Source organism: Lampris incognitus, chromosome 9 (assembly GCF_029633865.1).
Source record: "Lampris incognitus isolate fLamInc1 chromosome 9, fLamInc1.hap2, whole genome shotgun sequence".
NCBI classification, from domain to species: Eukaryota; Metazoa; Chordata; class Actinopteri; order Lampriformes; family Lampridae; genus Lampris; species Lampris incognitus.
In genome coordinates, this window is record NC_079219.1 from 43,137,827 (window position 1) to 43,164,693 (window position 26,867).

Below are 26,867 nucleotides of genomic sequence, written 5' to 3' on the forward strand. Positions count from 1 at the left end.
TGGTTATTCCCAGGTCTCGGTTTATTACAAAGGGTGATCGGGCTTTTGCTGTTAGAGCCCCCACACTATGGAATTCTCTTCCTGTATAGCTAAGACGAACCAAATCCCTAGCTTCTTTTAAATGTTGTCTTAAATCTTTTCTTTTTATGGAAGCTTTTACAAATGTTTGATATTTTTTTTTATTTATTTATACTGTATTTATTTTTACTCTTATTTGTCTTACTCTTATTTTTGCCTTGTCTGGTTTTATTTCTTTTTAAAGCACTTCGTAACAGTGTTTTAGAAAAGGGCTATATAAATAAAGTTATTATTATTAGTTGACAATTTTGATGACCAACGCTTTGGACGATATGTGGTCACACTTTTGATAACATTAAATGTTTGAGTCTGTAGATTATTAGGTACTAGCAGAGGTACCCAGCATTGCCCCAGGAAAATGTTCTCACCAAAACAACCAACACGATCTGATCTTTACAATATAATCAATGATGAAATATAGGATAATTTATGATATGTGTTCTGTCCTCGCTAAGCGTTGTCCTCATGACTGTGTAATTGGCTATACAGGCAGCTAAACACTCTCCTAATCAAGCTCCAAGGAACAGACAGATGTGTTGAATTTGGCAGTTTAATCAGGATAAGTGTGAAACTGTGGACAAAGAAGATATACAAATGAAAATATTACGCTACTGTACTAAACAACAAAGAACACATAATGACGCATACATGTTACTTTTATACCAATAAAAAATGCAACTTACAGATGATGCCATGTATAAGCTATGAAGGAAAGGATTGCGTCGTATTGTAACTAGCAGTAACATGGGCCGTCTCTGGCAAGATCTCGAGAGGAAGTGGAGCACTTCCTGTTTCCGGGGTTAACAAAAGGAACTACTAAGAACAACCACCAGGGGGTAGCAAATACAATTAAAAAAACAAATCTGGTTCCTACACAATATGATACATGTGATAAACGAATGTCGAAAAAACGAATGTTATTAACGAAAATTATCAAATGACAATTTTCAATCCATTCATAAAGCTTCTTTGCTAACGTGTGTGTATTTAATCGCTCAGTGCGCAAGCGCCTCAGGGTAAACCACATTGCGTGCCTGCAGGCTAGCATTGACAGTGTTAGGTGTAGTGCCTCCCTTGACCACTGGAAGGATTTGCCTGAAGTCTCCACAAAGCATCGTTGGAATGCCTCTTTCACAAATAAATCAAATTTTTTACTTGGTTTTTGAAATATTTTTCGAACTGTGCGGTTCTTGGAATGTGCTGATTCTAAAGATACCTTTATTTTTGTTCTACAGTGAGTATTTCTGGAGTTTTAAGCGAACATACAAACATACGCTCTTGGCCGCCTTCGCTGCAAATCGCCACAAAATAAACTAAATTTCGCAAATAAATCAAATTTTTTACTTGGTTTTTGAAATATTTTTCAAACTGTGCAATCCTTGGAAAGTGCTAATTCTAAAGATAACTTTATTTTTGTTCTACAATGAGTATTTCTGGAGTTTTAAGCAAACATACAAACATACACTCTCACTTTATATAAATAGATTTCGTTGCACATTTCACCACCACCAGTGGTAGGAATGATTTATTAAATTACTGTGATTCACACATTTAGGAGAGGAGAGCTTGGGAGCAATACAACAGGGTAGGGAGATGGTGTCAATGGTATCCAGGAGTGGCTAACCATGTGCCGTGGAGAGCCATGTGTATGCAGGTTTTCATTCCAGCCGAACTCCATGCCAGGGGATTTCACTGATTAGCAACCCTTCAACCAAAGAGGAAGATTGTATCAGTGAAATCACCTGGTGTGGAGTCGGGTTGGAATTAAAACCTGCATACACATGGCTCTCCATGGCACATGGTTAGCCACCACTGTTATAGACCAAGCTGTCAATCTGATAATCTATTAGAAATCTGTGAGAAATTCCCTGACTAAACATATTAATTAAAACCAGCTGACTCCACATGCACACTAGATGTAAACCTAGCAGGCTGTCCAATTACCTGCAACCTGCTAAATGATAAGTCCCTAGTGTCAGACTAAACGTTTGCAGGTCAAAATACACTAGAATATTGAGGGCAAAAAAAACTCAAGGGAGAGTGGTATATGTTCGGAACAATGGGCCTTCGTAGCAGTGGGCTTTTTTTCGGGATAATGGGCTGTTGGACAAATGGGCCTTTGGTCCAATGGGACATTTTTCAGACTATTGTGGTTTCGGAATAATGGGCCAGCTGGTCAGCACAGACTTTCAGACAGGAGGTTGACACGCCATCCGGGCCCGGTGCCTTCCTGGTCTTCTGTCTGGAAAAGCTGGTGCACGTTCTCCACACAGATCCTGAGTGCGGGTGGGGGTTCGGTGGGGAGGGGAGAGTGGCTGGGGAAAGTTGAATGCTCTCATTTTAGAGAGTAACATTAAATTGAAAACTGTTTCCCAATGTTTAATGCTTGATAGAAAGCACTGTTTACCAGTGTCTGAGCCACCAGTGACTGAACATCTGTAACACTAGGAGGAGGAATATGGCACTTACTGTTCAGTCGCTAATAAAACAATTTCAAAAGTGGATATTTTAAATGACCGGTGTTGCATGAGTTTTATGATCTTGCAGTGTTGCCAACTAAAAAATTGGAGAGGTTCTCCCTTTACCAAATCTATCTTACATCTGTATTACATATTCCCACTCTTTTCCCTCTCTCTCTCTGTGCTTCCCTCTCAAGGTGGATGAGGAGCAGTTTAAGAAGATTCTCGGCTACATCAGCAGTGGAAAGAGAGAGGGAGCCAAGCTAATGTGTGGAGGTGGTGAAGCTGCAGACAGAGGGTATTTCATCCAACCGACCATCTTCGGAGATGTCCAGGACAACATGACCATTGCAAGGGAGGAGGTAGTTAAGGATAGTAATTGCATCACACTACAAAAAAAGGAATTATGTTTTATTTACCATTCCACAGAGTAGGGTGATATGACCAAAATCTCATATAGGTCATTCATATCACGATATACAGGTCATTCATATCATGATAACAATACATATAACAATATAGCACATTTTCTGTAAATTCAATGAATAAATAGTTTATATTAAATGACCACATGGAAAGGCCTATTTTTTTGTTACATTTTGAATTATATCAGACGAATCAGAAACTATTTGGTTGAGTGGACAATTTTTAGGCCACTTTTTCCAGGCCCCTCCCCGATTGGGGAGGGCAGTGTGGTCCCTAACATACTTTTTCATGGCACTCTGTGTGTGTGTGTGTGTGTCTGTCTCATTGGTCAGGCTGTGAATCTGAAGGGGTGAAAATGAAGACCAAAGAGCATTGTAAAACCAATTATGCCTATTTTCCTATTATTTTTCTCTCACCAGCCGTTTCCTTTTGATTCTTCCTCATCATTCAGTTTTGTCTTTACTCTTTTTCTTCTCATCAGATCTTTGGCCCAGTGATGCAAATCCTGAAGTTTAAAACGCTGGAGGAAGTAGTGGAAAGAGCTAATGACACGAAATACGGCCTGGCAGCAGCTGTTTTCACAAGAGACATTGATAAGGCTCACTATATCTCTAACAGACTCCGTGCTGGAACTGTCTGGTAGGATTATCCTTTTGATCTATTTTATATTCTGTTATTATTTAGTATTCAATTATTCCAATTTAATTAGGAAATATATAGATTGGTTTTCTGGTCATGGAAAGCACCTGGAATATTATAAAATTGATCAAATGTCTGGGAAATTTATTGAGGTTATGAAAAATTATAAAGCTAGACTATACACTCACTGGCCACTTTATTAGGTACACCTTGCTATTACCGGGTTGGACCCCCTTTTGCCTTCAGAACTGCCTTAATCCTTCATGGCATAGATTCAACAAGGTACTGGAAACATTCCTCAGAGTTTGGTCCATATTGACATGATAGCATCACGCAGTTGCTGCAGATTTGTCGGCTGCACATCCATGATGCGAATCTCCCGGTCCACCACATCCCAAAGGTGCTCTATTGGATTGAGATCTGGTGACTGTGGAGGCCATTTGAGTACAGTGAACTCATTGTCATGTTCAAGAAACCAGTCTGAGATGATTCGAGCTTTATGACTTGGCGCGTTAACCTGCTGGAAGTAGCCATCAGAAGATGGGAACACTGTGGTCATAAAGGGATGGACATGGTCAGCAACAATACTCAGGTAGGCTGTGGCGTTGACACGATGCTCAATTGGTACTAAAGGGCGCAAAGTGTGCCAAGAAAATATCCCCCACACCATTACACCACCACCTCCAGCCTGAACCGTTGATACAAGGCAGGATGGATCCATGCTTTCATGTTGTTGACGCCAAATTCTGACCCTACCATCTGAATGTCGCAGCAGAAATCGAGACTCATCAGACCAGGCAACGTTTTTTCCAATCTTCTATTGTCCAATTTTGGTGAGCCTGTGCGAATTGTAGCCTCAGTTTCCTGTTCTTAGCTGACAGGAGTGGCACCCGGTGTGGTCTTCTGCTGCTGTAGCCCATCTGCCGCAAGGTTCGACGTGTTGTGCGTTCAGAGATGCTCTTCTGCATACCTCGGTTGTAATGAGTGATTATTTGAGTTACTGTTGCCTTTCTATCAGCTCGAACCAGTCTGGCCATTCTCCTCTGACCTCTGGCATCAACAAGGCATTTTCGCCCACAGAACTGCCGCTCACTGGATATTTTCTCTTTTTCGGACCATTCTCTGTAAACCCTAGAGATGGTTGTGCGTGAAAATCCCAGTAGATCAGCAGTTTCTGAAATACTCAGACCAGCCCGTCTGGCACCCACAACCATGCCACGTTCAAAGTCACTTAAATCACCTTTCTTCCCCATTCTGATGCTCGGTTTGAACTGCAGCAGATCGTCTTGACCATGTCTACATGCCTAAATGCATTGAGTTGCTGCCATGTGATTGGCTGATTAGAAATTTGCGTTAACGAGCAATTGGACAGGTGTGCCTAATAAAGTGGCCGGTGAGTGTATTTCTAACTGCTGAAATGGCATTTTTTTATGCTTAATTCTGTTCGCTGAGATTTCACATCAGTGCTTGAAATTTGGGCGGTATGTTCAGTGACCAGCTAAAGCTTACACAGTCCATTTACAGACTGTTGTGGCTTCCACTGATAGTTAAGAATAATATTAGGAAAAAATACCGGGTGCTCACAGTAGTAAAGTAGTAAAATCCAGGTAAATCCAAGGTGCTCTTGAAGTCAATAAGGTCAACTATAGAAAAGGGGAGCCCCTGGGCTTACTTCAGGCACACTCGCACCAAGTCATGGATGTAGATTGCCTGTAGAATGCCTGTATTAGTTAAGGGCATCTCAAAGTAAAACAAAATCACAAACAGAAGGTCAGGAGAATGCCAACTGGTTTCGGCCCACACTGGGTCTACCCAATGACTGGAAGAGGAATCAACCAGAGTGAAAAGTCGTGATTACTTATAGTGGACAAGATTGGGCTAAAAAGTGACAGTGATGAGAGGACCTATAGGAGGGAAGTGGAAGATTTAACCATATGGTACCCTGATAACAACCTCTCTCTAAATGTCAATAAGACAAAAGAAGTCATTTTTGACTTTAGAAAGATCAGGGGAAATCACATTTCTATTTCCATCAATGGGTTATCTGTTGAAATTGTGGGCAGTTTTAGATTTCTCAGTTTACGCATCACAGACACCCTCACATGGTCTCTCAACACCAATTGCATCCTCAAGAAGGTACAGCAGAGACTGTATTTTATGAGGCATCTCAAGAGTTTTGGTATGAATACCAAAACTCCTGTGAACTCTTATCTCAGTACCATTGGGAGTGTGTTGACAGGCTGTATCACAGTGTGGTTTGGCAACCTGACTGCTCAGGACTGCAGACTGCTTCAAAGGATTGTATAGACAGCAGCAAAAGTCATTGGCATGGATCTACCGCAACTTCATAATATTTACACCACTTGCTGCAAAAGGAAAGCCCAAAACATCATTAGTGACACCAGCCACCCTGCTCATGTTCTGTTCTCGCTCTATCTAAAAAAATGCTACCTGAGAATCAAATCACACACCACCTGTCTCAGTAATAGTTTCTTGCCACAGGCAAGGTTGCTGAACAGCTGACACACCCATATGCACTTTACAGTGTTGTGTTATCGTGTACTTTTTTATATTATGTATATAATATATGAAATCATGTGTGCATAGTCTATGTAGGTCTGTAGTGTTTTTGGGGCTGGTGTGCCCCTGTGTCCTGTGTGTTAAGGCAGAGAGAGCCGGAGCACAAGAATTTCATTGTATTCTAATACATGTGACAATAAAGTTGAACTTGAAGAGGCCAAATTGCACCAGCATCTACTACTACTACTACTTTTGGCTGTTCCCGTTAGAGGTCACCACAGTGGATCATCCATTTATATCTCTTCTTCTCCTCAGTGTCTTCCTCTGTCAAGCCAGCCACCTGCAGCCACTCTCACCACATCCATAAACATCCTCTTTGGTCTTCCTCTTTTCCTCTTCCCTGGCAGCTTCCCAATATATCAGGGGTGGAAATTAACTTTTTTGTCCACCTGCCACTGTGGCTGGCGGATTCCAAAATCTACCAGCCACTCAATTTTTTTACCAGCCACTTTCTTGTTTTAACCGGCAGTGTGTAACTGCATGTGAAAAATAATAAAACAAGATCTACAATATTCAAGCAATAGGCTATTTTAAATATTTAAACTCTTAAAATACTATTTTCAAAATCTAATTTACTCTTCTATGGTTTTCAAAAGTGTGTACACTACCTTTAAAACATTTAACATGTTTGTCAAAAAATAACCAGTGTATCAGTGCCACCAATATTCCCTTTATTATTACATAAACCAAGACTGTAAAAAGTAGAAGGAATTGTGTCAGTATGGGTCTTAATTCAACACTTAGTCTAACGTTAGTAAATGACGATTTACTTGCTAACTACACGTAACGTTAGCTAGCTAATGACATTACATGACAGCTATATTCTGACCTTAATTCAACACTTAATCTAACGTTAGTGAATAGATTTTTAAAAAATTACGATTTACTTGTATTGCCACACGTAATCTGTAAACGGCCTTCTTTTTTTCGCGATTGCGTGGGCATTTCTAAACAGTAGGCTCATCTTCTCCAACTGGGCTGTCTTCAGGCTGTTTAGTGCCTTCATGGCAGCGGTATCCTGTGGGGTCGATTTTCCCTGTACTATCTTTATTACATGGATGTGGCATTTGGATGATTCATGGTCTTTTATGGCTTCCAATTTTAGGTTTTTAGTCCCAATAATGAAACTGTTAGCTTTCTTGTTGGCATCCGAAGTGTGTTGACGACATACCGAACAGAAAATTGTCTGGCTTGTCTTGTCGTAAACTAACCAATCATGGGACTCTCTGTCTCCGTTGTCAGTTATTCTCCAATTCTCATTAAAAAAAAACGTTTTCGTTTCGTCTTTGCCTCTTTAACCTGTGTCTCCTCCTGGGATGTTTTCTCTGCAGACCTCTTAACCCCTGCGATGTAACGCCACATTGTGTTTTCTGGCTCTCTCCTCGTCCTCGAAAGTGTCTGTGTGAATTAGCAGACTCGCAAAACAAGCGTCCCTATACTCTGCCTCTGATTGGCTAACCAACGATGGCAACAAGTACTAGCCAACCAGAGACAGAGTAGGGTGGGTCATAGGGGGGAAAATAAGGCAGATTCGCAATTCAGTGTGTCACAAATTGCTACTTTTCTTTACCAGCCACCGTGGCTGGTACGTTGAGCAAATTCACCCGCCAATATGCAAATCCACCCGCATTTGGCGTGTAGCGGGTGCTAATTTCCATCCCTGCAATATACCCAGCATCTTTCCTCCGCACATGTCCAAACCGTCTCAATCTTGCCTCTCTCTCTTTGTCTCCAAACCATCCAACCCGAGCTTTCCCTCTAATTATACTCATTCCTAATCCTGTCCTTTGTCACTCCCAACGAAAATCTTAGCATCTTCAACTCTACTACCTCCAGCTCTGCCTCCAGACTTTTCATTAGTGCCATTGTCTCCAAACCATACAACATAGCTTGTCTCACTACCAACTTGTAAACCTTACCTTTAACTCTTGCTGGTACCCTTCTGTCGCAAATCACTCCTGACACTCTTCTCCACCCAACTCCACCCTGCCTGCACTCTCTTCTTCACCTCTACTGCACTCCATTAGTTTGAACAGTTGACCCCAAGTATTTAAATGCATCCGCCTTTGCCACCTGTACTCCTTGTATCCTCACCATTCTGCTGTCCTCCCTCTCATTCATGCATATGTATTCTCTTTTGCTCCTACTGACTTTCATTCCTCTTCTCTCCAGTGCTACCTCTACCTCTCCAGGCTCTTATCCTGCACCCTACTCTCGCTACAGATCACAATGTCATCCGCAAACATCATAGTCCACACAGACTCCCGCCTGATCTCGTCCGTCAACCTGTCCATCACCATTGCAAACAAGAAAGGGCTCAGAGCCGATCCTTGATATAATCCCACCTCCACCTTGAACCCATCTGTCACTCCAACCACACACCTCAACACTGTCACACTGCCCTTATACATATCCTGCACCACTCCTACATACTTCTCTCCCATTCCCAACTTCCTCATACAATACCACACCTCCTCTCTCGGCACCCTGTCATATGTTTTCTCTAAATCCACAAAGACAAAAGCTAACTCCTTCTGGCCTTCTCTATATTTTTCCATCAACATTCTCAAAGCAAACATCACATCTGTAGTGCTCTTTCATGGCATGAAACCGTACTGCTGCTCACTAATCATCACCTCTCTTCTTAACCTAGCTTCTATTACTCTTTCCCATATTTTCATGCTGGGGCTGATCAGCTTTATACCTCTGTAGTTTCTACAGCTCTGCACATCACCCTTATTTATTTATTTTTGTCATTAATATTTTTTCCCAAAACACCAACATTACAGTAAAAACAAAACAAAAACAAAAAACAGAACCCCACCCTTATTCTTGAAAATCAGTATGCTTCACCACTCCTTAGGCATCCTCTCACTTTCCAAGATTTTGTTAAACAATTCTAGTTAAAAACTCCACTGCCATCTCTCCTAAACATCTCCATGCCTCCACAGGTATGTTATCGGGACCAACCGCCTTCCACTCTTCATTCTCTTCATAATGTCCCTCAGTTCCTCCTTGCCAATCAGCCGCACTTCCTGATTCACTATCCCCACACCACCCATCCTTCTCTCTCTCTTTTCCTTCATTCATCAGCCCCTTTAAATACTCATTCCACCTTCTCAACACACTCTCCTCGCTTGTCATCAAGATGGCGCTGTAGACGGTAGCCTCGGTTCTGAGCTCTCTTGTACTTTTTCTGTTTTTGTTTAGTTGTTTAGTTTCCAGTGCCCACTCACTGATCACATAAAGCAGGGAAGAATTTTTAAGTCTCCAACTGTCCACTGGACAAACTGAACAGACTTTTTTACCGACTTTAATTGTACATTTTAACGAACGTCTTGCCGAGATCTTGAACAGTACAGCCCTGTGTAGATGATGACGAAGACGCTAAGGGGGTAGCAAGCCAGAGCACTCGTTAAACTATCACAGCCGGGCTTTAGAACCGTGTTCCTGTCAATCCACCTGGTGAATGTCTGCTCTCTGGCCAACAAAGTGGACAAACTGCTACTACTAAACGGAAAAAACTCTTGACTTTTCGAGATCTGCCGCCCTGTGTCTCACTGAAACCTGGCTTAATGAGCATATCACGGACAGTACAGTATATCTGCCACAGTTCCAACTCCTCTGGGTGGAACGCAATATGGAGCTATCGGGGGGGAACGGGGTGGTAGCGTATGCTTCTATATACACTCACTGGCCACTGTATTAGGTACACCTTGCTAGTACCGGGTTGGATCCCCTTTTGCCTTCAGAACTGCCTTAATCCTTCGTGGCATAGATTCAACAAGGTACTGGAAACATTCCTCAGAGAGTTTGGTCCATATTGACATGATAGCATCAAGCAGTTGCTGCAGATTTGTCGGCTGCACATCCATGATGCGAATCTCCCGGTCCACCACATCCCAAAGGTGCTCTATTGGATTGAGATCTGGTGACTGTGGAGGCCATTTGAGTACAGTGAACTCATTGTCATGTTCAAGAAACCAGTCTGAGATGATTCGAGCTTTATGACATGGCGCGTTATCCTGCTGGAAGTAGCCATCAGAAGATGGGAACACTGTGGTCATAAAGGGATGGACATGGTCAGCAACAATATTCAGGTAGGCTGTGGCGTTGACACGATGCTCAATTGGTGCTAAGGGGCCCAAAGTGTGCCAAGAAAATATCCCCCACACCATTACACCACCACCACCAGCCTGAACAGTTGATACAAGGCAGGATGAATCCATGCTTTCATGTTGTTGACGCCAAATTCTGACCCTACCATCCGAATGTCGCAGCAGAAATCGAGACTCATCAGACCAGGCAACGTTTTTCCAATCTTCTATTGTCCAATTTTTGTGAGCCTGTGCGAATTGTAGCCTCAGTTTCCTGTTCTTAGCTGACAGGAGTGGCACCCGGTGTGGTCCTCTGCTGCTGTAGCCCATCTGCCTCAAGGTTCGACGTGTTGTGCGTTCAGAGATGCTCTTCTGCATACCTTGGTTGTAATGAGTGGTTATTTGAGTTACTGTTGCCTTTCTATCAGCTCGAACCAGTCTGGCCATTCTCCTCTGACCTCTGGCATCAACAAGGCATTTTCGCCCACAGAACTGCCGCTCACTGGATATTTTCTCTTTTTCGGACCATTCTCTGTAAACCCTAGAGATGGTTGTGCGTGAAAATCCCAGTAGATCAGCAGTTTCTGAAATACTCAGACCAGCCCGTCTGGCACCAACAACCATGCCACGTTCAAAGTCACTTAAATCACCTTTCTTCCCCATTCTGATGCTCGGTTTGAACTGCAGCAGATCGTCTTGACCATGTCTACATGCCTAAATGCATTGAGTTGCTACCATGTGATTAGCTGATTAGAAATTTGCATTAACGAGCAGTTGGACAGGTGTGCCTAATAAAATGGCCGGTGAGTGTATATGAAGGTTGGTGTACAGATGTCACAGTGTTGAAAAAATGCAGCCCTCACTTAGAGATCTTTTTCATTGACTGTAAACCATTCTATTCACCATGGGAATTTTCATCATTTGTTCTGGTGGGTGTTTATATTAGGCGACAAGCATGGGCGCAAGTTCATGAATAATGAGATGGCAGCCATCACTTCACCTGTGCCCCCATCCCTAGGGTTAGTGATTGTGTCAGGAAGGGCATCTAACGTAAAATTTTGCCAAATCAGCATGCGGAGTGACAAAACCATACCAGATCAGTCAAGGCCTGGGTTAACAACAGCTGCCATTGGTGTTGTGCCCTCACATGGTACCAATGGAAACTACAAACCCCAATTCCAATGAAGTTGGGACGTTGTGTAAAACGTAAATAGAAACAGAATACAATGATTTCCAAATCCTTTTCGACCTATATTCAATTGAGTACACTACAAAGACAAGATATTTAATGTTCAAACTGATAAACTTTTTTGTTGTTTTTTTTTTTTTTTTGCAAATATTCACTCATTTTGAATTTGATGCCTGCAACACGTTCCAAAAAAGCTGGGACAGGGGCATGTTTACCACTGTGTTACATCACCTTTCCTTTTAAAAACACTCAATAAGCATTTGGGAACTGAGGACACTAATTGTTGAAGCTTTGTAGATGGAATTCTTTCCCATTCTTGCTTGATGTACGACTTCAGTTGCTCAACAGCCCGGGGTCTCCGTTGTCGTATTTTGTGCTTCATAATGCATCACACATTTTCAATGGGAGACAGGTCTGGACTGCAGGCAGGCCAGTCTAGTACCCGCACTCTTTTACTACGAAGCCCCGCTGTTGTAACACGTGCAGAATGTGGCTTGGCATTGCCTTGCTGAAATAAGCAGGGACGTCCCTGAAAAAGAAGTCGCTTGGATGGCAGCATATGTTGCTCCAAAACATGTATGTACCTTTCAGCATTAATGGTGCTTTCACAGATGTGCAAGTTGCCCATGCCATGGGCACTAACACACCCCCATACCATCACAGATGCTGGCTTTTTGACTTTGCGCTGATAACAATCTGGATGGTCCTTTTCCTCTTTAGCCCGGAGGACACAACGTCCATGATTTCCAAAATAATTTGAAATGTGGACTTGTCAGACCACAGCACACTTGTCCACTTTGTGTCAGTCCATCTCACATGAGCTCGGGCCCAGAGAAGCCGGCGCCGTTTCTGGGTATTGTTGATATATGGCTTTCGCTTTGCATGGTAGAATTTTAACTTGCACTTGTAGATGTAGCGACGAACTGTGTTAAGTGACGATGGTTTTCCAAAGTGTTCCTGAACCCACGTGGTAATATCCTTTACAGAATGATGTCGGTTTTTAATGCAGTGCCGCCTGAGGGATCGAAGGTCACGGGCATTCAGTGTTGGTTTTCGGCCTTGCTGCTTACATGCAGAGATGTCCCTGGATTCTCTGTATCTGTTGATGATATTATGGACTGTAGATGATGAAATCCCTAAATTCCTTGCAATTGTACGTTGAGAAAGGTTGTTCTTAAACTGTTGGACTATTTGCTCACGCAATTGTTCACAAAGTGGTGAACCTCACCCCATCCTTGCTTGTGAATGACTGAGCCTTTCGGGGATGCTCCTTTTATACCCAATCTTGACACTCACCTGTTTCCAATTAACCTGCTCACCCGTGGAATGTTCCAAACAGGTGTTTTGTTGCCCCTGTCCTAGCTTCTTTGGAACGTGTTGCAGGCATCAAATTCAAAATGAGTGAATATTTGCAAAAAACAATAAAGTTTATCAGTTTGAACATTAAATATCTTGTCTTTGTAGTGTATTCAATTGAATATAGGTCGAAAAGGATTTGCAAATCATTTTATTCTGTTTTTATTCACGTTTTACACTACGTCCCAACTTCATTGGAATTGGGGTTTGTATAAAATCTGCTGTGGCGAATCCTGAAAAACGGGGAACAAGCCAAAAGAAGAAGATGATTCTGGTTGGTGTCTATATATCCCACCCCAGGCCTATGTTAAAGATGCATTAAAATGAGATTTCTGGTTATGGCGGCATGTTGAGAAGCTGAGGCTAGTCCTGCTCTGTTGCTAATCCTTAAAGTAATACTATTTAAATAATTCCAATCGCTGTAAAAAGTGCCACAATTTAAACATATAGGCACACTACAAGTGACCATGCCAAAAAAGGAAAAAAGAACAAACAAAAAAAAATTGGAAGGCTCATTGATGAAGAAAATGTGTTGGGATCTGACTTTGAAGATGGAAGCGTCGCAGAGGCCGGTAATACCAATAATGCTGAAATCATGAACAATCCCTCCACTGTGGACATCATGAAGGCTATACAGTTATTCAAACAAGATTTTCACACAGAAATGGAAGGCGTACTGGCAGCAATTAAAAAATGTTCAGTCCGACATGAAAAAAATGCAGCGATCGCATCACGGCAGAGCAGCACATAACTACAGCTGAAGACATGATTAACATGCTGCAAGGTGTCACGAAAAAACTTGAAAAGAAGACAGAACTTCTCGCCACTAAGGTAGAAGACTTGGAGTGTAGGAGCTGGCGCAACAACATACACATACTGGGCCTACCCGAGAAAGAAGAAGGCTCTGACCCCCGCTCCTACATGGAGAAATTACTGGTGGTTAATTTGAACATACCGTCTCTGCCTGAACTACAAAGACAGAGAGCACATCATCAGAGGTGCGAGAGTGAAGAAAGATGTGATGTACAAAAACAGTAAAATAAGACTTCTCCCAGATCTGTCAGCAGATGTCTACAAATAGCAAAGGCAATACGACAGTGTGAGAAAAAGAGCTGCAGGACAGGGGAATCCTTCAACACCGGATCATCTTCCCCACCAGGCTGCTGCTGACCAACGGCAAGTACAAAACTGTCTTTGACACACCGGCGGACGTGGAAAAATTCATCAGAGAGCTGTGAGAACCACTACTTTGAGATTAGTAGGAGAAAACCTATTTGAAAGTTATGGTCACTATTAACCTAACGTTAACGTTGTGACATTGTATATACTCTGTTTAGCTGACTGAAAGGACTTGAGATTGACATATGCCTCGATTCTAGACTTTTTAATATTTTATTTTATGTTTGAGCCATGTTACAAAGCTAAAAATTTAAATCATCTGTTAAAGGCTAAAATAGCTATCGAAGTTATATATAGTCTTCATTCACACATTATTACTATTACTGGAAGAGATGTGGATTATGCTCAAATCAATAAGCAACATGAGCAGGGCATTTAAAGAACATGCAAAAAAATGACTCATTATGGTGTGGACCTGTTCTAAGTATTAGAGGAAGATATTTAATAGGGGTTAAGGGTTGCCCACATTCAAATCGGGTATGTTCGGGAATGGGCTGGGGTAATCTCTCCATGATATGGTACCCATTTTATTTATTGTTTTAAATGCCAAACACCTAAAACACCTCAGAGCACATACTAATCAAATCAAATCAAAATCAAATCAATTTTATTTGTATAGCCCAATATCACAATTTACAAATTTGCCTCAGTGGTTTTAACAGCAACACAACAACCTGTCCTTAGACCCTCTCATCGGATAAGGAACAACTCCCTTAAAAAAAAACCTTTAACAGGGAGAAAAAATAGGAAGAAACCTCAGGGAGAGCAACAGAGGAGGGATCTCTCTCCCAAGACGGACAGCGTGCAATGGATGTTGTGTTCACGCAATTTACATAATATAACATTGAAAGAGGATAACAGAATTATAATGGACATAAAATTTAAAGAAAAGATTTAAAGAAATTAAAAGAAAAACTTATGTGAGGAGAGGAAGGGCAGGCAGCATCCAAATGGCGACCACCATCACCACGGAGACCTGGGAGGAGAACCAACTGCACATGCACGCAAGAGAGACTCACATGACACCATTCAAACACAGAAAAAGAGAAAAGGGAAGACATCATTCAGAGAGAGAGAAAAGGCATGTTAGAGAAGAGAACAGTTTGCAATAGTCATTAGCCATAATCAATTAAGTCATTGATTAGTCATAATCTATACTCTGTAATCTATACTCGATAATCTCGTCGGCAGAACAGTGGTTGGTAAATTCATTGAGACAGAAAACCAACCCGCCATCCAGTACAGGTTGTGAAGCACTCAACTTAAAGGCAACTAATTGTAAGATAAGGCAAAAAGATGAGTTTTAAATTTGGATTTAAAGGACTCAACAGATGGCAGCAGGCAGGTTATTCCACAACAATGGAGCCTGATAGGAAAATACTACCCATCCTATAGTGCTTAATATGGTTAATGTATGGTATGAGGTAAAGAAATATATGAATATATCTAACTCCTTGTCACAACTCAGTCCAATCTGGGGCAATGTTTCATTTAAACCAGGCAATTTGGATGCTGAATTCCAACTATGGACAAAGAAATGGCTAAGCAAAATATCTGGACTTTATAAAGAAGATGTTCTAATGTCTTTCGAGGAAATCTCCTTAGCATATAACATCCCAAGAAAGCATTTTTTTTAAATACCTGCAATTGAGGGGTTTTATTTCTTCTATGCAAAATCAGTCATTGGTAATTCCTGAGCTTTCATCCTTAGAATAAATTATTACCTAAAATTGCAACAGTAAGGGTTTGATTTCATTAATACACAACTGGCTTGCATCTGGTTCTAATGAGACCTCAGTATCCAAACTTGATGCATGGAGGGTCAATTTAAAAGAGGACATTTCAAATAATGATTGGAACATATCCTGTGAGAAGACTCAGACACGAACAGGCAGTACTAATTTAAAGCTACTTCAATATAACTGGTTGATGCGGACTTATGTAACCCCTGTCAAATTGAATAAATATAAGAGCAATATACCTGACACATGTTTCAAATGTAATGAGGCTCAAGGAATATTTATACATTGTATTTGGGAGTGTGACAAAATTAAGAAATTCTGGAGGGAGATGATCAATACAATCATGATCATTTTGTCTGTAAATATTCCACTAGACTCCAAGATGATATTGTTACACATGTATCCAACAGATCTTAATTTAAGAATTAAAGAATACAAATTTATTTATGTGGCTATACTGCAGGCAAAACGATTGATAGCTTTGAACTGGAAGAACACTGTTGCACCTACAGTTGGTACTTGGATTAAGAATATGGTGCACTTTATGTCAATAGATAGAATAACGTATACCTTGAAAAATAAAATGGGTGTTTACGAAGGAATCTGGAAACTATTCATTGATTTTTACAAAAAATTGAGATATCGGGGAGCTCTTGGAGGAAAACTTAGGACAGGGTACTTAAAGAATATAACATATAAAGGCAAAGGGTAGATTCCAGAAGGGGATGGAGGCATGTATGTTTTGAAAGTTGTTGCTGTTCGTGTGAGGTTATGTAACAGTGTCCTCATGTGGCGAAATTCGGCATATTGGATGGCTTTGAAAAATGAAAACCGAAAACTCTGAGCCTTGCATATGTACAATGAAAAATCAATAAAGACATTGTTTAAAAAAAAAAGAAGATGCATTAAAACACCTGGCTGATCAAAGCATGGTGCCTGTCGACGTGGCAACCTAAGAACCCACTGGTGGACACTGGCGGTGAGGGAAGCCGTCAGGCTGAAGAAGGAGGCCTTTTGGGCTTGGTTGGCCCAGGGGTCTCCTGAAGCAGCAGACCGGTACCGGGGGGCCATGGTCATGAGCTTTGGGTAGTGACCAAAAGGGTGAGATCGCGTATACAAGCGGCTGAAATTAGTTCCTCTGTAGGGTGTCTGGGCTCAGCCTTAGGTTGAGGAGCTCAGACATCCGGAGAGAGCTTGGAGTAGAGCCGCTGCTCCGTCGTGTCGAAAGGAGCCAGTTGAGGTGGTTCGGGCATCTGATTGTGAATTGTAGGTCAAGTCAAGTCAGTTTTATTTGTATAGCCCAATATCAAAAATTACAAATTTGCCTCAGGGTCTTTTTTTTTTTTTTTTTTTTTTTTGCTTGCCAACTGGATTCTGGTTGTAGTTTTATTTTTATTTTTTCATGTGAGTCTGGGCTTTCTCTACCTCTTCCTCATATACATGAAATCTTTACTCTTGTGTTACTAAAAGAAATTGCAGTATAGCATATGCATGATACTCATATCTCTCCACAACTTAATGTGTGTGTGTGTGTGTGTGTGTGTGTGTGTGTGTGTGTGTGTGTGTGTGTGTGTGTGTGTGTGTGTGTGTGTGTGTGTGTGTGTCATCCTCCCCCTGCAGGATCAACTGCTATGATGTGTTCGGGGCCCAGGCTCCCTTTGGAGGCTACAAAGCTTCAGGAAACGGCAGAGAGTTGGGGGAGTATGGTCTGGACAACTACACAGAGGTCAAAACGGTAAATATTATCATATCATGATGAAACTTCAAAACTGTTGATATGACTCCCTGAAAAGGTAAAAGTAACAATATGATTTGGTCCATCAGTATAATTATATCTTAGTGTTAATTAATTGCTTTTACATTTTGAATTAATTTTAATTTTTAATTTTGAAAAAATCTATAATGTTTTTTCACTCTGAGACTGAGCAAGACGAGTTGTTCACCTACTGTGTTTCTTTAGTATATAGTATAAATAGTTAATGTTCTTTATTAATCACATTTTACTATTAAATATGCAGTTGTATTATTTGATGCAAATTTTTTCTTAGTATTGTAACATTGTGATGATATAATATTCAACAGTGAATAATTAAGTACATTTTACAATGAATTATTAAAGAAATTAATCTAAAAATTTTATTCAGTTGAGATCAAAACTGAATATTAAAATTCATTCATTCAAATTGACTACAGTTACACATTAGATTAAGAAACCGAAGTACATAAAACAAGGAAAATAAGTGAGAATAAAAAGCCAAAAGATGAGGAACATGATAATAAGAATGAAATAAACTGACAGTGGAGATGAAGTGTGGTATACTCAGGAAAACACAACTCTGAATCAAGGCTCAAAATAATTGCAATCATTGAGCTACTGTTGCTAATATCTGGTCGGGTATCTATTGATTGATAAATAATGTAAAGGGCAGTGGTTTTGTGCTGTGAGCAAGAATGGGAGAGCGGCAGAATTGAGCGGCTCGGATAATGTAGAGTTGTGATAACTAAACTGGCCTACTACTTTACACATAAAGTACTTTAAAAGTACTTTACACATCAGTTGCCAGTAACCAAAAAACGTGTAAAGTTCTGACATGATTTATTTTGGTTTCCTTTTTTACATCACAAAAACCTGCCATTTTAACAGGGGTGTCTAGACTTCTTTTATCCACTTTAACTAGGTCTGTCAACATGTTAATGCTTGCGATTAATCTAAAAGATTAATCTGGAAGCCTTTACACGTTAATTTATTTTTGAAGATTTTTTTTTGGCATTTTCGCCTTTATTATTATATTATATTATATGTTAAATTATACCCCTTTCACATTGGCCAAAAAACCCACTAACATCCGCCTTTGGTGGTCAATGGTATATATTGACCAAAGGCGGATAGTAGCGGGATTTTTGGCCAGTGTGAAAGGGGTATTAGATAGCGATAGTAGAGAGAGACAGGAAAAGCAGGGGAGAGAGAGGGGATGACATGCAGCAAAGGACCGGGTCTGTATTCGAACCCAGGCCACTTCAGTAAGGACTCAGCCCTATGTGGTAACCACTTTACCAGGAGAGCCAAATTAATGCAAATTAATCATATTACCAAGTTTGATCCCAACTTCCTCCTGTAATTCCAGTGTGGATGTTCCCCTGGCTGAATTATTGAAAGGTGTGGCCAATGCAGGTAGCATGATGACTGAGGAGACATCCCCCGGTGTGCTTAATGGCAAATATAATTTTAAAAAGCTTCTGGATGGAAGTTTAGATAAAACCAAAGTTGTGTGCACATATTGCAGTCTTTGCACTGAGGCACAACAAGCCATATGCCCCTTTTCCACTACACGGTACCGGCTCGACTCGAGTCGACTCGCTTCTGTGTCGTTTTCCATTACTGTAACAGTAACCCCTTAGTGTAGCTGGTCGTCATGGCGACGCCTGGTTAAACTGCTGTGACGTCATCTTGTCATCGGCTACGGGGATAAGAAACGTCTGTACTTCTTCGATAGACTGTGTTGCGTGGATTTTCGGCTCTCGTTTTTTTTTTCAAATGTACTTTTAAGATAAGATAACTCCGCTCCGGTATTTAAAAATGCCGGGTGATATCCCATGCGCGCATTGATGACGCAGTGATGCAAAATAATACAGTGACACATTTCTCTTACCAGTCAGAGGTCTGCATTGATTTTGGTACTCGCTCCATTTTTTTTGGAACCTCGACAAAGGTGGTACCAGAAAAGTGGTAACAGTTACCAAAATGCTGGTACTTTCCAGTGATGGAAAACGAAAAAAGGGCGAGTCAAGTTGAGCCGGTACCATGTAGTGGAAAAGGGGCAATAGTGTCTCTTCAAAGGCGCTATGGCATTCAGTTCCTTAAATAGGCCTACACATTAATTTGGGTGAGATGTTACTTTGCAAACAATTTACAGGCAAGCGGTTTACATTAACTTTGGAGCAGACATTACTATGTAACTGTTCTTTATGTGGTTGTCTGCTAAGTAAGTCTGCAATTCATTATGGATGTTGTGGGCAATGCCAAGCACTCTCCGAGACTTGTTTACTTGGCAAATTAAGAGATTCTAATTCAGAAAGTAAGCTGAGATGTTAAAATAAAGTTTAAAAAAAAAACCTGATCCTCAAACCAGTTTGTCGTGCATTTCTTTATTCCAACACCACACGTGTATTTGTTTTATCGCCCCCAAAAATACAAGTAAATACTAGTATTTTAAACTGGTGATTAATCATTAATCACAGCCTATTATTGTGATTAATTCTATTAAATTTTTGATTGACAGCACAAACTGTAATTTGTTTCCTCAGAGTTGCATTTGACATTATAAATCAATTTGTACATTATGCAATATTTATACATCACCAATTACACGAGGAAATCATATTTTCTTTGAAACATGAATAGACCTTTGAAGTTCTCTGTTTGATTCAGAGGGAAGAACTGCTCCATTCCACAGCCCTGTGCACCTGTGCAGGCTGGGGGGTAGAACAATGAGAAAAAGGGGACTGTCAAGTCTGGCTTTGATGGACAAAGGCAGACTTGACTTGGTTAATTGACTTCTGAAAAGTGCTTGTTCAAATTGTGCAAACAATTCTTCGAAAATATTTACTAAAATGCTAACACATTTTAAAAACTTTAGGGCACAAAAGTGTGAAAGGCTCACATAGTTCCATTTGACAGAAGTTGCAGGTGAAATTTAATCTATCCTGGACAATAATAAAAGTGGGCAAGCCTGCTTATATTTTAATTGATAGATATGTATGGAAATGTAAGTGATGGGGTAACTTGCAGAAGTATCTAACTCCCTCAAGGCTTGTAAATGATTTTTCTACCTATTCCCTGTCAGGTGACCATCAAGGTGCCTCAGAAGAACTCCTAGACTGGTCTCCATTTCTCCTGCCATGAAGTGCCAAGCCAGCTAAGAGTAGAGATGGGTTTCTTGCTGTTGTCTGCTCTACACCACAAATGAAGGAGATATACTGAACATGACAACCAGTCATGTCAGTCTTGGGTCCTTGACACAATGGTTAACGTTCATGGCATGCGGGAAAAAATTAAACATCGTAAAACAGTCTGGCTGTCATGCATTAAATGCTCTGTAACCTTACTTCTCTTACTTTCTTTTTTTGCATCATAACCATATTTTTAGGATAAATGTGTCAAAACATGAAAAATTTATCAAGTCTAGGACATGTAGATTGATCTTTCAATGCTTACCATCTACTTCATTACTTAATACTGATGTTATTTTTGTCTTCCTTCCTGTGAAAATGAGATGTGAAACAAATTAGGGCAATAAAGGATCTTAAAGCTCTGACATTCTGCTGCCTCTTCTGTGTTCGTTTTCTCTTCTGTTCCATTGTCAGAACAGATGCCTTTGCAATGAAAAACCAGATTGGGTCAGAATTGAAGAATACTCAAAAGTTTATACACAAATCTGCAAGCTACTATCAGATGGAACAATCAACATTGTGAATTCTTCCCAATCCAAAAGGGTGTAAGACAAGGCTGTACTCTATCGCCTCATCTATTCAGTGTCTACAAAGAGCAGATAACGAAATGAAACAAAACGGCTGAAATTGAAGCTAAATAATGAAACGGCTGAAATTGAAGAGCTTGGCATCAAAGTAGGCGAACAGATTATCACAAATCTTCGCTATGCAGATGACACGGCACTCGCATCAAACATGCACACTAATAGCAGAATTTACTGGATCGTGTCAACCAAGCCAGAACAGTAGCTGGTCTAAAGTTAAATGCAGAGAAAACCAAAGTCGTGCACATTGGCGGGAATCAAGACAAAATATGTATTGAAGGCAAGGCTTTAGAAAGCGTAGAACATTTCAAGTATCTGGACTCGATCAAAATGACAAATGGTTTGTGTACTACTGACATTAAAATGAGAATCGGGATGGCTCCTGGGGTGTTCCCAGGCCATACTGGACATGTAGTCCCTTCAGCGAGTTCTGGGTCTACCCCTGGGTCTCCCAGTTGGATGTGCCTGGAAAACCCTCAAAGGAAGGCAACCAGGAGGCATCCTAATCAGATGCCCGAACCACCTCATCTGGCTCCTTCCGACGCGAAGGAGGAGCGGCTCTAATCTGAGCTCCCTCTGGATGTCCGAGCTCCTCACCCTATCTCTAAGGCTGAGCCCAGACACCCTACGGAGGAAACGCATTTCAGCCGCTTGTATCTGCGATCTCACCCTTTCAGTCACTACCCAAAGCTCATGACCATAGGTGAGGGCTGAAACGAAGATTGACTGGTAAATAGAGAGCTTTGCCTTCCGGCTCAGCTCCCTCTTCACCACAATGGTCCGGTAAAACGTCCGCATTACTGCTGATGCGGCACAAATCCGCCTGTCAAGCTCCTGCTCCATCCAACCCTCACTTGTGAACAAGACCCCGAGATACTTGAACTCCTTCACTTGAGGCAACAACTCGTCCCCAACCCGGAGGGCGCAATCCACAATTTTCCGGCAGAGAACTATGGCCTCAGACTTGGAGGTGCTGATTCTCTTCCCAGCCATTTCACACTCAGCTGCAAACCGTCCCAGTGCGCGCTGGAGGTGGCGTTCTGATGAAGCCAACAAAACCACATCATCTTCGAAGAGCAGAGATGCAAGTCTGAGGTTCCCAATACGGACACACTCCTCACCTTGGCTGTGCCTTGAGATCCTGTCCATGAATATCACAAACAGAATTGGAGACAAGGGACAACCTTGGCGGAGTCCGACACCCACCGGAAATATGTTTGACTTTATGCCGAGAATGCGAACACAGCTCTCACTTTGGTTATACAAGGACCGGATGACTTGTAGCAACTGCCCCGGTACCCTGGTCCGAGTTAAAGTGTGTTGTTTCCTTCTACTAATGAGACGTCACTACTCGTTTCAACCCCACTGGGCTATAAACTTTAATAATAACTTCGGCACGTAAGGTTATGCATCATGCTCGGTCCGTTATTCCAGGTGCCACAACATAAACGACCCCTGTGTAAACAAGGAACTAAACAATGGTTCCTAACAATAGTTCCTATTGTTACATCCTTTCTCTTTTCAGTTTCTTCTTTTTTTTTAGAACCTTTAATACATTTTTTTAATTGTCTATTGCTGTAAACAATAAAATATAAACAAAACTCTTTGCTACTAACAGTGTACGAATATCAACATTCAAAATGTTTTTCATATTAACAATGACATATATTTATCAGTTACTTATAGCTCCCAATGAAAATGAACATTATCAACGACTGTGTATCAAAGTGCTATGGCTTTTCTTCACAGTTTAACATAACCAATGTTTAAATGAATACGTCAACTTGCAGATAACCAGGTGAACAAGAACACATGTACACAACATTTGTGATTCACTTTTTTTTCCTTTTTTTTCCATTCATGCCCCCCCCCCCCCCAAAGTCCATTAGTGCTACAGATCCATTCATCTGTGTGAGGTCACAAAGTCTTTGTATCGCTTTGTATCCAACAGAGCGGCCTGATCTGGTGGTAACAGGGTTGGCCCTGTCACCAGTGTCCTTGGTTTCTTGTAAAAAAACGATAACGTTCCACAGTCTCGTTAGCGCTGGGGTCGCAGTGATCATCAAACTTCTTGATAACGTCATCTAACTTCCATGCATCTTTCGGTGTGTCGCCCAGTAACGTGTCCATAAGTTCCCTGCCGCTCTCCCCGACAAGATAGCTGAACAGTTTCACCTTCTGTTTGTCATCGGCGTCAGCCATGGCTAAATCCACATACAGAGCAAACTCGTCCCTCCAGGCCTTCCATGTCTTCAAAAGGTTGCTTGAGTCCAGACAACGTTTGCGGTGGTTTTAGCCCATCCATGTCACACGGCAGTCTCACGCTAGCAGCTAATGCTAACATATACTGAACGTTGCTTAGGAACACTAACCGCTCTCCCGCTCCTAGAAACTTTTCCACACCAAACTTTAAACCGAGTCGTCCGCCGCTGCCACCATGTTAAAGTGTGTTGTTTCCTTCTACTAATGAGACGTTACTACTCGTTTCAACCCCACTGGGCTATAAACTTTAATAATAACTTCGGCACGTAAGGTTATGCATCGTGCTCGGTCCGTTATTCCAGGTGCCACAACATAAACGACCCCTGTGTAAACAAGGAACTAAACAATGGTTCCTAACAATAGTTCCTATTGTTACAGTCCGTACTAATCCAAGGATTTACCGGGGCCCCGACGTCGTGAGGGGGCCACGAGGCTCGCCGGGGTCATCTGTGTCTGTACTCCCGACTGGTGTGTGTGTGTGTGTGTGTGTGTGTGTGTGTGTGTGTGTGTGTGTGTGTGTGTGTGTGTGTGTGTGTGTGTGTTGGCCGTTGGCCGCCCTCGGGGGCGGGGGTGCTTAATATCTGACAAATCACAATGTCAGACCCGTTAGGCAACCAATCACACGTATGACGTGCCTGTCAAGGCTAATATTATTGTACAATGGATGTAACCCACATAAAGTAGCCAACATGCAGCGTTAGGTTATTTCCTAGTTTTATATATGATTTAATTTAGTTTCCTTGCCATTTTCAACTATGCATTTTCCCTGCATATTAAACTTGCCCAGTAGATGGCAATAGTAATGCTGCAGATAGTAGAAACTGTTACAGTGTTTACAGCAAAGAAGAAGAATGAAACTCGTGCTCAGCAGAGCTGGAGCAAAAACGAATTCAACTACAAGAGATACAAAGTGAAAATATGAGATTTAAGAGCTAGTTAATGAGTTCTCTTTCAATAATGCACTTTTCAGCAAGTAATACAGCAAAACGTGTCGGAGTTCTTAGGAGGATTCCGTGAACTTATAATTATTTTCACCGGTTGGTTTTTTGTTTATGCGAGAAATCGAGACGATCCAGTGGCCCGCTAGACATTGGACAGACGAGTGCGCAGCCGAGGAACAGAGGGCTGAAGTGGAGCGTCTCACCGCCAACGCGAACTGTTCCAATTCCACGCTGTCTCCATTTCGTTACACAGATAAGCGCTTGAGATCTCACCACACTTTAAAAGCATACTACCCGGGTAGATGGACTTTGGGTTTTATTTTGGGCTTATTTTATCAGAGCTCTGAATAGGTACTTTTATTTTATATTTTTGGGCTACACGCGCATTTTGATTTACTGCAACTGAAAGGACATTGAAAAAGAAAGTGAGAAATCACAAACAGTGTGTTGAATAGTTCATGTTTAATAAATGACAGCTATTGTTCTGAGTTAAACTAAAAGAAGTGTTTTTTTGAGTCACTCCTCCTCGAAAAGGTCCTTAGATCCGGGGCATTTGAATATTGTAAACATATCTAGTCAGGTGCCCTGCCTTACAAATGACTTGCTGTTTTTCAACTGTATACAACAATAACGTTACCACTCAACTTGCTAGCTGCTTGAAACTTGCTGTCTGGGGAGAAGAAAAAAACATGTCTGTGTAGCAGAGTGATGTTGTTACGCTAGATTGTGGACTGAGGCTTTAATTTGATATTGTGGTGACCCACATCTATATAACTAGAGACATTCACCTAAGAGGACAGTGTACCTTTAAGGGAAGAGGTGAGGGGTCAGATAATGCACTTCCGCTTCCGGTACACAGTTCAGTGTCGTTGTCGAACGTATGACATGCAAAGTTGGAGCTAGTAAACTACCTCGACTACGTCTACTCTCACGTCTCCTGTCTCGTTGTTTTCTAACTCCACATTGGTGACCCCGACGTGATCGACCTACTAATACGAGTATGTCTGACAACGACGACGCCGGTGCTAACAACATGACTATTGCTAACGCTAGCATTTACACCGCTACTGTGAAGCTACCCGACTTTTGGCAGCATAATCCACGGCCGTGGTTTCAACATGTGGAAGCCCAGTTCCAGCTGAGAGGGATAACGCAGGATGCAACGCAGTACTTCCACGTAGTGGCGGCGTTAGACGCATCGACAACGGCGCGAGCAATGACACTGTTGGAAGCTCCGCCAGCTGCTGGCAAGTACGATACTATAAAGACATTCCTCCTGAAACTATTTGAACTGTCGGAGCTGGAGAAGGCAGACCGTTTACTGTCCCCGAATGGCCTCGGCGACGGCAAACCGTCTGAGTTAATGGAAAAAATGCTGTCTGTGCTGGGATCGGCTGATCCGGCCTTTCTTTTCACACACATTTTTCTGAGGCAGCTCCCCGCACCTGTACGCACAGCACTGGCCAGTTCTCCTCTCGCCGCCTCCAAGGACTACCGTTCTCTGGCTGCTGAAGCAGACAGGGTTTTCCTGGCCAACCGGCAACAGTTTGTGCATGCCCTGCTACCCCACCAGACCGCCCCACCACCACCTGTGTACGACTATATGGACACCGCGGCTGCGGTGACAGCCCGCCGCCAACCTGACGACGGGCTCTGTTATTACCATGCCAGGTTTGGGGCAAAAGCAAAACGGTGTCGCAAACCCTGCAGTTACAGGGTTCAGGGAAACGCCAAGGCCGGCGCTCGTTAACGGCTATGGGCGCCGGCCGTGACTGCAAGCTGTTGTTCATCAGAGACTCCTTGTCGGGCCGGCGGCTGCTGGTTGACTCTGGCGCTCAACGCAGCATACTACCAGCACAAGCTGTGGACACGATGACCGACAGTCACGGCCCCCAGATGGACGCCGCCAACGGCACGTCCATTCGGACGTACGGTATCAGACATGTGGACGTGTGTTTTGGCGGCCGACGTTTCGGCTGGGACTTTGTGATGGCTGCTGTATCCACCCCGCTCCTAGGTGCGGATTTCCTCTGTGCTTTCAACCTGCTGGTGGATGTTAAAAACTGTCGCGTGATTGATGCCGTCTCTTTTGCGTCATACCCCTGCACGCTTGGGGGCGCTGGAGCGCTGTGCCTCGCTAACACACTCTCCACCGGGGATCCATACCAACGCCTGCTCACAAATTTCCCCGAACTCACCACACCCACCTTCTCCTCGGCGGTGGCCAAGCACGGCGTGGAACATCATATCACCACAGTGGGCCCCCCAGTTTACGCCCGGGCCCGACGCCTCGACTCGGCCAAGCTTGCAATAGCCAGGGAGGAGTTTTCGACTATGGAGCGCCTCGGCATTGTCCGCCGTTCTGACAGCCCGTGGGCTTCCCCT

At 42.2% G+C, this 26,867-nt stretch overlaps 1 protein-coding gene across 1 annotated transcript in view; it reads left to right on the top strand.

Annotated features, from left to right (window-relative positions):
* Window positions 1–21,057, top strand: part of LOC130117477 (aldehyde dehydrogenase, mitochondrial-like) — a 60,326-nt gene extending 39,269 nt beyond the window's left edge. Inside the window, exons 10-13 of the mRNA XM_056285563.1 lie at window positions 2,735–2,899; window positions 3,445–3,602; window positions 17,366–17,480; window positions 20,590–21,057. Coding sequence (XP_056141538.1) covers window positions 2,735–2,899; window positions 3,445–3,602; window positions 17,366–17,480; window positions 20,590–20,622 — 471 coding nt within the window. The 3' untranslated portion in view covers window positions 20,623–21,057. The remainder of the gene's footprint in view (window positions 1–2,734; window positions 2,900–3,444; window positions 3,603–17,365; window positions 17,481–20,589) is intronic.
* The last annotated feature ends 5,810 nt before the right edge of the window (window positions 21,058–26,867 follow it).